This window comes from Archocentrus centrarchus, unplaced genomic scaffold (genome assembly GCF_007364275.1).
Source record: "Archocentrus centrarchus isolate MPI-CPG fArcCen1 unplaced genomic scaffold, fArcCen1 scaffold_24_ctg1, whole genome shotgun sequence".
NCBI lineage: Eukaryota > Metazoa > Chordata > Actinopteri > Cichliformes > Cichlidae > Archocentrus > Archocentrus centrarchus.
In genome coordinates this window covers 2,191,506-2,203,351 of record NW_022060254.1, presented here as the reverse complement: position 1 = coordinate 2,203,351, position 11,846 = coordinate 2,191,506, and the positions used below count along the sequence as shown (strand labels likewise).

The following is an 11,846-nucleotide window of genomic DNA, read 5'->3' as shown; positions in this document are numbered from 1 at the left end:
AGGCTCTGCCTCCCATTCTGCTCTTAAGTATCTGAGGAACCACAAGTAAGCCAGCAGTCTGAGAGTGAAGTGCTCTATTGGGGTGATATGGGACTATGAGGTCTTTGAGATAAGATGGGGCCTGATTATTCAAGACATTAAAAGTATACTCGGCTCTACAGAGCTCTGACTCTTTGTCGGCCTGGCTACAGCGCTGAAAAGAAACCTGGGGTCGTAGATGTCCCAGCTTTACTGAGAGCTTTGATACAGAGCAACAAATTCTTTTTCCAGGCTAAATGAAGATCTTCATTTAGAAGATCTTCTAAATGATTTGACTTTCTCTCCAGCTTACAGGTTATCTTCTTTAAGCTGCACATTTGTGAGTTATACCAGGGAGTCAGACACTTCCGATTTTAAGTTGTCTTTTTCAGAGGAGCCACAGTATCCAGAGTCATAGGCAGTGAGGATGCAACAGTATTAACAAGATAATCGAGAGTTTAGGTAGCTGCTCTGCACTGTGTTGGCACACGGCACTGAAGAAGATAATAATGGAGGAATTGTATCCTTAAAAGTAGTTACAGCACTTTCAGAAAGACTTCTACCGTAATTAAAATTTTCCCCACTACTGTTATTGTGCCTGCAAAGCAAACTGCTGGGACAGATGGAGGCTGGAGGGACACTGAAAGAGAAGTTCAATACCTTAAAGGAAACACCAGGTACTGGCCTGGAAAATGGACGCCTCACCAAACAACGGATGGAGACTTGAACACCGTGTACATGGTGTTCAAGTCAGCAGTACATCTGTTTCAATCAGTGCTCCACCTTGTAGTCTCTAATATGATCACTGATTACAATGGAACACATTAACAGAATTCCTTACTTATGCATATGATGACTAAGAGGATTGTGAATGTGATCTTGGTGTCATGACTGAGTGGACCTAGCTCTACTGCTTCTATTCTAGTCTGGACTGGGTACAGTTGGAAAGGCTGCAGAAAAGAGTCTGTGGAACATCTATTGTAACATAAAAAAAACAACAGTTTCAGAGAGAGAACCCTGAAGGTTCAAGCTTTTATAGTGCAAATGTTTGTAGACTTGAGATGTGGAGGGTGGTCCTAAATCCATGCTGTATAGCTGCATACTGTGGCTGTGGAAAAGAATGATCATTGTGCTGTCTGATATTATCTGCATGTATAGCGAGAAAAGCAGGGGACCCAGACAGCTTCCTTATGCAGCTCCAAAACAAAAGTCAAGACAGAGACTAATGTAAACATTCCTCTGTGTAACGTTCCAAATGTTTGGATCCAGATAAGAACACATTTAGAAACCAGTAGGTTCTCAAGATGGTTTGAATGGATACTGTGGTCGACTGTGTCAGCTCAGACTGTGCAGTTAGAAAATGATCATCCAACCTACCAAAAGCCAAACAGAAGCTTGGCCTCATCTTAAAGCTGATTGGTTTGTTTTAAGATGGTTCTCTTTGCTGCAAATAGCTGTAAAAAGCCACTGTAGAGACATCCATCCATCCATCCATCCATTTTTTGGTGCTTACCCCTGTTCAGGCTGCAGGGCAGCAGAGTAAATAGAGATTCCCAGTGGGGCTCGAAAGCATTTCTAAGCTGGCAGACAGACATAACCTGTCCGCCGTGTCATGGGTCTACCCTAGTGTCTCCTCCCAGTTGGACATGTCCAAAACACCTCACTTAGGAGGGGTCAAAGAGTCATCCTAATCAGATGCCATTTTGTTGTGGAAGAGCAGGGGGTTTAGTCTGAGCCCATCCTGAGTGACTGAGCTCCTCACCCTCGCTTGGGTTGCCATCAATAGTCTTGGTTGTCTGATCCCCAGTTGCAACTAAAGTGAGGCGTTATTCTCACAATGTGGTGATGTGTGTCTGCTGGTTCTGGAAAAATGGAAGTGTTTGCTGATACATTTGGTATAAACTTCATAAGGTGGAGATGGAACATATTGTTGGTGTTGCCCCAAGTGACAGTTTTTACTGTAAACTTCTGACTTTAATCTTAAACAAATTATAAAGTATATTTCTCATTAATTTGTCATTTTTTTCCCCTTTAAAAATGTGCAACTCTTTGGGCATTTCACAGCCCTCCTAGCTCTCTGTGTTCTTATGATTTGCATATGTCATCATTCTTTAGTGTGTGCAAATCTAGAAGGCCTCTGTATGAAATGAAATCACCAGTGCTTGATGATGGGATTTGTAAATGGTCCTTTATCATTCAGCGTGTGTGTGTGTGTGTGTGTGTGTGTGTGTGTGTGTCTTCTTGGAAGCTGCATTATATTCTGAGCTGCTTCCTATGCCAGTGACACATTATAAATAGACTGAGACCTAAAGTGGAAAAGTCCCTCCAGCTGAAGGGGACTCGTGGTGGTGGGGGGAGAGGTCCCTGCCAGGCTCACGGGTAATTTCTGTTTTTGCGTTCAGTCCTCGATAACTTCCCTAAACACGGCTTCATGGGAACTTACTAATCACCGTTTGGCTACACTGAGGACAGTCTGTGTCCAAGCCCGCGTCTGTTATTTAACAGGCCCCATCATGTTAGACAAGCAGCCTGCAGCAGTCTGACAGCCAGGTAACCTCCGGCTGCATTAGTCTGAACATCTACAGCAGATCTCCTGTCACCGACTTGATGCTTTGTTGGTCACATGTGAAAAACATCCTGTTATTATCAGTTTATCCTGCAGGACTGCAGGAGTGAGTGTGAAATTCATCGGAGCTGTGTCAAGGCAGCCACAGTTAACTGCAGTGAAACAGGAAGTCCTGAAGTCCAATAGAGCTCAACGAACAAACAAACAAAACTACATCCGATTTTATTTTGAAGGTCCCAATCACGAGTGTTCCGGTTTGTTTGTGTTAGCTTGCTGGTGCGTGTGACAGTTTGTGGCGTGTGAACTGAGGCGTGTTTGTGTCAGCCAGCCAGGCGGAGGCTCTCCATCCATCCCCCCCCCCGCCGGTGAAGGACCGCGGCAGCGGGGACGCCGTGTCTGTCGAGCCGGCCATGGCTTCGGTTTGGAAGCGGCTCCAGCGGGTCGGAAAGAAAGCGTCCAAGTTCCAGTTCGCTGCTTCATTTCAAGAGCTGGTTATAGAGTGCACCAACAAATGGTAAGTGCTGTAATACTTTGGTTTATGGAATATAACTATCCATCAGTTTGCACCGTTTTCTCTGTCAGAGACAGCGGAGACAAACTCTGCCTGTCTTTGGCCGGCGGGTCAAACACGGCGTACCATCATCTGAATCCCGATCAGCTCACACCAGCAGGCGGGCTTATCAATAACCGACCAATAAACGATCAATAAACGGCAGACCTGTGTAATGTCATCATGTAATCATGTAATTAGTCGGTACAGTCCCTCAAGCTTTATTGGTCATAAAACTTGAGGATGTTAAAACCAAGTCGTGCTTCGGGAAGTAACTTAATAAATAGAAAAGCAGAAAAGTCTCGAAGAGTGTTTCCCTGCAGAGAGCACGCCCCATCACTTCCGCGTTTGTTACTCCCCCAGTGCTGTGGCTGTCTCCGTCCTGTCACCTGGGGCACCTGTCAAGGTGACGCCAGAGACCGTCCCGGCTGTGTCTGGGCTTCACCTGTGACTGTGGGGTCTTCACCTCACATCACAGGCGCCGCTGTTGTTGTGATCTGTATGAATACAGCTGAATGGAAACCGATAGTGAGGGGCGGTGCAGTGTGGAAGGAGGGTTGGTGTCAGGCGTGCAGGTGGAAGGAGGATGGAACCATCTACACCTTCACCACTGTGGCTGAAGCTACAACTTTAGAGCACTGAGGTGCTCTAAATTGGCTGTTGGCCAATTACAGTTGTGTGAATGCAGACCGCTGTGAGACTCTGTGGGATCAGTGCAGTGAAAGACCAACATGCAGATGTAGAAGAGTCTAAATATAACTAAACAGCTCCTGATCCAAAGCATACAGCATCATCTGTCATACATGGTGGAGGTAAAGTTATGGTGTGGGCATGTATGGCTGCCAGTGGAACTGGGTCATTAGTGTTTACTGATGATGTGACTGCTGACAGAGGCAGCAGGATGAACGTGTACGGAGCTGCACTCTCTGCTCAGATTCAGACCGGATGGTGCTTCACGCTGCAAACAGGTAATGACCCAACGTAACCTGCAAGAGTTACCCAAGGCCAGGAAATGGGATATTCTTCAATGGCCGAGTCAGACACCAGATCTTAACCCAGTTAAGCATGAAGAATAAGCTTTTGTGCATGACTAACAACTCATTGTTGGATGAACAAAAACAGAAAGTCATTCAGTCCAAGAAAGGTGATAGTTGGATTGACTAATGATCAAATAACAATAACATTTGATTTTTTCCAGTTAATTTGTTGTGTTTGGGTCTGGATCCTGAGCCAGTCCCCTATTCAAAACATTATTTTCACATACAGCTGAACGATATTCTTAATTTTATTTGCTCCTCAACAGAAAACTAATTAAAAGACCAAACAAGTCTGTAAATAAATAAAAATATAGTTTTAGTATCGGTGCCACTTTCTGTGTGGAATTTGCATGTTCTCCTCATGTCTGCGTGGGTTTCCTCCCACAGTCCAAAGACATGCAGTTAGTAGGGTTAGGTTAGGTTAGGTTAGGTTAATTGGTGATATATATATATATATATATATATATATATATATATATATATATATATATATATATATATATATATAGCAGTGCTCCAAATAAATATATATATTACAAAGTACCATGTTTACTGAAGCTTGTGAACAGCAGTTATTGCTCACCAAGTATTGCAAACACAGTGTATATTGCACATGTAGGTGCTATTGCACCACTGACTGTTATGTCAAGCAACAATATTGCACAGTGGATTTTGGTTGTGAACGGTTCTTTACTCTGAGTTAAGGACGCCATCGGTGCGACTGTGGCAGGAAAGAAGCTTTTATGGAATCAGGTCCTGTGTGTGAGGGTGCTGTCTGCTCCACGTGTCCTCAGGCTGCCTGCTGGGTGTTTGGGCCTGAGGAGAAAGTGGGCAGGGTGGTGTGAGTCTCTGATGATGAGCTTTGCCTTCTTTTTGCATCGTTGCGTGTAAATTCTGTCCATGGATGGAAGTTCAGTCGTATTAATTTTTTCATTTCATTTATGACTCTCTGCAGAGCCTTCCTCTCTGTCTGAGTGGTGTTGCCATCCCACAGCAGAGAGGATGATCTCCACCAGGCCCTTGTAGGCTTGCATGAGGGTGTGGCGGCTCAACCCAGCCTTCCTGAGCAGTGTGATGAAGTGCAGCCGCTTCTGGGCCTTTTTCACAGTGGCTGCAGTGTTTGTCGACCAGCTCAGATCACATGGCACATGAAGCCAGTGGTGATTTCACTTGTCTTTTCTGCACTGAGGATGAGGTCATTTTCCCCTCTGTAGTGCTGTCAACCTCCGCCCTGTACCCGGGTTTGTCCCCACCCTTGATGAGGCCCGTGATGGTTGTGTCGTCATGATGATGATGACGACTGTGTTGTCCATGTTGGATACACAGTGGTGCATGTGTAGGGTGAAGAGTTTGGGGCTGGGGCAGTCAGGTTTCCTGGGTCGGTTGGTTTTCCAATCAGCTTTCCTGGTCAGCTGGTGTTGAAAGGAGAGCTGTAGTTGAGGAAGAGCAGATCTGTGTCTGGACCTGCTGCTTTTACACCTGAATGACAGAATCAGGGCTACAGGGAGGTTTTTGGGAGTGTCTGTGTTAAATCTGTCAAATCTGGCATGAAACTTATTGAGACAGCCTGGAAGGGTGTTGTCTCTGACCTCCATGTCCGAGTTTCTCCTGTAGTTAGTAACCGATTGGATTCCCTGCCACATACTACATGTGTTGTTGTCCTGGGAGAAGCCCTTTTAGCAGCTCTGATGGATTTACGCAGCTCATAACAGGCCCACAAATATTCCTGCTGCCTCCTGACTTGTAAGCCTCATATCTATTCCTGATTTTCCTGTGGACATCTGTGTTAAATGAGGATTTTTCATTTGGGAAAACACGGACAGATCTAGATGGGAGACAGATGGACATAGAGACCCGCTGATGTAATCACGAACTGTCTCTGTGTACTCATATATACTGGCTGTGGCTTCTTTGAATACACTCATATCTGTTAGTTATAGACCGCTCTTAAGATTGGCCAGTGCACTGTCAGACCAGGTGTTGGCTTTCTACAACAAACTACTGAAGTATTTCCTGTGTGCGTAAGAAGAAGCTGTCCTTAGTCTCAGAGCTGCTGTTTCAGTCTTGGCACCGTAAGAGTTGCTTTAATTCCATTATCATTAGTCATGGTGCAGGCAGCACGTGTTCTCAGTCCTCCAGCCCTGCCTTCCTGTCACACTGTTTGTGCTCTTTTCAACAAGTATCAACATGTTTGTGTTCCTGTTAGATCAGAGTCACAGATTGACACATTTTGCATGTTTTATATTGTGTCCTTTGAGGCATACGGTGTTACTGGATATCACGTGACAGCACACGGGAAACAATTATTTTCGTGAGCTTTCTTTGGCACTACTAAAACTACATTTTTAGTTATTTGCCAGTAAAAACCTTTTGAAACTTATGAAATCCTTGTGGTTGTTCCTCACTATATCGTGGAAGTGCGTGAAAAATAAAATTTGTGCCACTGCCAGAGTGTTTGGCCCTGACTGCAGGCTGTGTGAGTGATACACTGCACTAATTTATGTTCAAAGACACAGCCAGTTCATTTCAGTAATAACCAGCATTATACCAAGAGCAGTGCAGATAAGCAGTTCAGAGAGGGACTGACCAAAGTAGTGCAGTGTAAGCACAGGACTTTTGTGAAGGAGAATCAGTGTGTTTTTGATGTAAGGTCGGCTCTTCAGTTAGAAATTGCTGGGTATGGGATGTGGTCCTATGATCTGAGGCTCGGTTGGAGTCCGGACTGTTTCCCAGTATTACCCTGAAATCTGTGCGTGTTACACCTGACATACACAATGTGCAAAAGAACACAAAACCGGCGCGGCATGGGGAAGAGTGTCTGTGAGGGTAAAGTCTTACTTTGTACATCCATTGTGCAGGTAAACCATCAGCTGCGCGCTGTGCATGGATGATGGCACTGCTTCAGAGGGTTAAAAACAATTTGTGGTGTTTCCTGCCTCTGTGGAAACATGCGTTCAGCACATGTTACGCATGCTTTAAACTTTAAATAGCCAAAAATGTAAGCTGTAAATTCTGTTTCTTTGGACATCGGCTGCTTTTTCAGTCAGTTTCAGTCCAGTCCTTGTACCTGACCATTTTCAGAGGAATGTTTTTTTGTTTGTTAAACTACTTAACACTGACCTATCAATCACTCAAGCATAAAAAAGGCTCCTAACTCAAGGGATGAACCAGTTTTGTGTCTGCACAAAAGAGACAACCGAGCAAAGAACCAGTTTGAAATTGCATCTTTAGGCTCTTTGTTACTGGCAGCCTGTTGCAAAAACACATCATTTGTTCCCGTTTCTTAAGCTGAATCTATGAAAAATGCCAAACATGGTAGATTGACAGGCATAAAATTGTGTGTTTGCACCAACAAGCTGATCCAGCTACTGTTCGCTGAAGCATCTTCAATAAAACTTAGAGAAGTCCAGTTGCCTGTGTTCAAGCTCCAGAGACTGCTATGATGTGACATGATGCTGTATTTCCATGTATGTTTGCAGATGTTTCCTAACAAAATATAACAAAATTACTCAAGACTTTTGCACAGTAATGTATATTCCAAATTCCAACCTTTTTAAGCGAGTAATATTTTCAACCAGTTGCTCTTCTTCAAATGACCTGCATAAAACAACGGGATAAAAGCACATTGGGGTGAAGTAAGATGCTTATTGTATAGTTATCTTCTGGAAATTGTTGTTTTAATATCAGGCAGCTGGCGTCACATTGTTAAGGAGTCGAGTTTTTGCCAAGTGCCACTTTGCCAAGTGCCAAACATCAGTGACTTTCTTGGGTCTGCTGCAAATCACTTCCTGTCTGGATGCCCCCTTCAGTGACCAAAATGTACAAAGTAGACTTTTATTCCATATGACTGTTCAGCTGCTTGAAATCCTCACTGTGCAGGGTGTCAGGCAAATCTACTCATGCTATCTGATCAAAAACGTGCCTATTGTGAAGCTCAATCACTAGTTTAAAATGAGGTAACCTAACTATGGACTATTCAGCCTCTACAAACCACTGATTTACCAAGCACCACTGCCCTGGAGCTAAACACACTGTTGTACATTCATAGGTCAGCACAGAAATATGTCTGTTATAAATAGTGCAGCAGGTGTTGCTCTAAGCTCTGTAAAGTTTAGTGTGGCAAGTGTTGTCCATTTCTGTTCGCTGTCACTTTCACTCTCAGTCATAAACCCCACCTTTTCAATCCACACACTCATTTTAAAAGTGCAACACAAGGAGGGAGACAATAGTGACATTGTGTATTTTGGGGTTGAAGCATGTGGTTAGTTGATAATTTGCACCAATATTCAACAGTTTTATGCTGTATCATTAAACCTCCCTTTATTCATTGTGTTTGTTATTTGATTTAGAGCCATTTGGTTACGGTTTATGACAACTTTGCACTTGAATGGGTAGTTCTGGCTATCTTTTCTGTTATGATCAAATCAGTTGTCTCAAAAGTAATCACTGAAGCCAAACCAGTCTAGTATGATCTGTATGGTCAGTGTGGTTATAAACTAACCAACAGTTTATTCAGTTTATCAACACCATTTTAGTGGGAGGTCAAACTGAAAAAGTATATTGTTAATAATCTCTTGTTGCACATTAAGCAGCATGGGTGATGCATTTAGATCAGACCTGGGCCTCATCCAGACTCACATATCTTTGGTTGTCCTTGACCAGCCTGAGGTTGGTGAGAAATTAGGATTCAAATGCCTCATTTCAGCACCCAGACCCACTTTGATAGAGAAAGAGAAAGGTTTACCGCTTTTTTTTGTGGGAAATCACAATGCAACTGTTGCTTTTACTTTGAAGGCAACTGCAACTGAAAAAAAAAAAAAAAATTCCATTCATGTATGTATGTGTGTGCAAATGAATGCAGCATCGCTGTAAATGTGATAACCCTGAGAGATGTCGGCTCACTTTAAAAAAAGAAAGATTGATGAAGAAAGACGTGGACTTCTAAGATAGCCAGAGATAAAGCAGTGTGCTTTTATCGTTACACCGTTACAAGACTGAACACGCGGAGAGACACAAGAACACCTTCAAGGCCTTGGATGTAGGAAGAAGGCAGAAGAAGCCAGTATGGGAGAAATCTGCTCTCTCTTTCTAGTCCCTGTCAGCACTGTAGCTGCAGCATTTTGGATCAGCTGAAGGCTTTTCAGGGAGCTTTTACAGTAGTCCAGCCTAGAAGTGCATTTGATACATTTCAAACATCTGAGTGTTGTTGCACAAAATGATGACTACATAGGAAGTGATGTGAGACACAGCCTGTGGTTTATTACAGTCATGAAATTGTTGTGATTTCACCATTTATACACAAGAGTTCAGTCTGGCTAAAATGAAAGTGAAGCTTGTTAGCCTGTCCACCTGTTTGTGTGTGACAGTGTCTGTGTTATACCTCTGCTGGTCCACACACACACACAAAAAAAGATTTTACTTATTGTTGTGATGTATATATAAGGTATATTAGTAGAAACACTAAATGCATTTGTTCTATATGCTCTGCTTTTATTCAGGCAGCCGGACAAAGTGAGAGTGGTGTGGCTCAGGAGGAGCAGACGTCACAGCACAAAGGTAATAAAAGGAAACACAAACGAGGTTCTTTACAAAGCACTCGGTGCAGCCAGCTGGTCCTCAGGGCTCCGGGAGCCAGCTGTAGCAGTGGTTCTAAAAGTTTGCAGAAACCAGTGTTTCTAAGTGTGCATTTGATGCACGGTGTAGTTTTTAAATGGGGGATTTGACATTATTAAATATTTAGACCTATTACATTAAAGCTGCATGGGAGTGCCTGCTCCTGCAGTTACACTTTACTACAGTACCCACTTCTGACTGGTGTAACCCACTTTAATGACTTGCTGGTTTGCTGGAACACAAGAACGACTTTAAAAGAAAGGACTAAAAAAAAATCACATTTGATTATTGATGCTTCCTGGATGAAAGGCTTTCTTATATATAAAGGGCTGCTTGCTATTTTCTACAGGAAGCTTAGTCACAATGTTTAAATTCAGTTACTTGTCTCTGTTCTGCCTTCTGGCAGCTCCACAGCTGGCAGCCTGGGATTAAGAACCCCTACAGAGGCTTGGTGGTCTGGCAGGTTCCCGAGAGTTTAGACATTACAGTGACGCTCTTCAAGGTAAGGAACTGAGTCTCTGTGTAGCTGCAGCTGATATAATATATGGGGACTATAGTATGTAATTTAGAGATTCAGCTAATTGTTCACTCATCAACAGGAACCAGCTGCAGAGGAATTTGAAGACAAAGATTGGACTTTTGTCATTGAAAGTGTAAGTCTGGTTCATTTGTGCTGTCTTTCATATTGCTGTTCCCTTTGGTTGATGTTTGATTGATGAGAGATAGCTGTTTGTCATTAGGCTTCTCAGTTATTTTTGGGATTAAGGAATGTGTGTTTGAACCTGACATCATTGTTCTTTTTTTTTTTTTTTTAAATCAGGAGACAAAGGGTTGCAAAAAGGTGCTGGCATCAGCTGATATCAATATGAGGAAGTATGCGAGTGCCACACCAGCCCAGTTTGATCTGACACTGAAGCTCAAACCACTCTCTGTGAAGGTGGTAGAAGCCACACTGAAACTGAACCTGTCTTGCATCTTTCTCAAGGAAGGCAAGGCCACGTAAGTGAACTCCAGAAGCATTTTCGTGTCGCTGCAGCATTCCCACCCAGCATGAACTCTCTGAAAGCACGATGAAACAGTCACTTTGCCGGTTGAGAGGACTGCTCACCTTACAGTTTCCAAACAGATCTCTCCATGATGAAGACGTGCCTCAAAGTATTCTGTGGAGGCTTTTCTGGGTGGGCTGTGAACACAGTTTCATGGCTGGATTAGGGCTGTCTTGGGTTAAGTTTGTATCAGATCAGTTGCACACAGCCCAGTTTGGACTAAATAATGGCCACCAGAATATGTCCCAGGACTCAGTGTCCATAGGACGGCTGTGCTGCTGAAAGAAGGGTTGGATCATAATAAGTTTTGAAGGATTATGTTTCTTTCATACTGCTCATGTGTGTAATCTGCAACTGTTCTGATTGGATGTGAGTCACTCATATCCCCAAAACATCAGAATCTAGGATTTATCCTTAATTAAATGGTCAATCATTAAAACCAGCAATTTGTGTCATATGTGGTGTGACATCAGCAACAGCTTGCTCTTAGATATGTGTAGATATCACTGGAACTGGACAGAGGCAGCGACGTCTGAATACCTGTGACGATTGGTTCTCTTCTCACCACAGGGATGAGGACATGCAGAGCTTGGCCAGTCTCATGAGTGTCAAACAGAGTGATATTGGTAATCTGGACGACTTCAATGACAGCGACGATGAAGCCGGCGAGGAGAGAAGGGCGATCTTTGGAACAGGACAAGCTACTTATGGTACTGGTAAGACTTGGGATACCTGCGGTCTGATTAAACCGAGTTAACGATGACAGTCCAGGACAAAATACTTGTTTGGGTTTTTTGTTAAAAGCAAAACCTGGAAGGTGTAAAGTGTCTTGTGGGTCTTAGGTATCACACTGGAATAAGCCCCAGAGCATGGGAGGGCCTGAAAACTCTGTCAGGGCCTTCACCACTACAAATAGTAAAGCCAGTGGGTGATGTCGTTTTGCAACCACAGTTAGTGAATGTGACAGAAATAATGCACAACAGTCCAAGACGGTCAAGACTGCTGGGCTGCTAGAT

The 11,846-nt window shown here is 43.5% G+C and overlaps 1 protein-coding gene across 4 annotated transcripts in view; it reads left to right on the top strand.

The window, feature by feature from the left end:
* Positions 1 to 2,855: 2,855 nt before the first annotated feature.
* ehbp1l1a (EH domain binding protein 1-like 1a) overlaps positions 2,856 to 11,846 on the top strand; it is a 43,018-nt gene continuing 34,027 nt past the window's right edge. For 3 of the 4 annotated variants that reach the window (XM_030723200.1, XM_030723196.1, XM_030723197.1), the window contains exons 1-6: positions 2,856 to 3,098; positions 9,670 to 9,727; positions 10,191 to 10,286; positions 10,384 to 10,437; positions 10,605 to 10,783; positions 11,401 to 11,540. In XM_030723200.1, coding sequence (XP_030579060.1) covers positions 2,995 to 3,098; positions 9,670 to 9,727; positions 10,191 to 10,286; positions 10,384 to 10,437; positions 10,605 to 10,783; positions 11,401 to 11,540 — 631 coding nt within the window. In that variant the 5' untranslated portion in view covers positions 2,856 to 2,994. Of the gene's footprint in view, positions 3,099 to 9,669; positions 9,728 to 10,190; positions 10,287 to 10,383; positions 10,438 to 10,604; positions 10,784 to 11,400; positions 11,547 to 11,846 lie in introns of all 4 variants that reach the window. The other variant, XM_030723199.1, reaches the window with a different exon arrangement.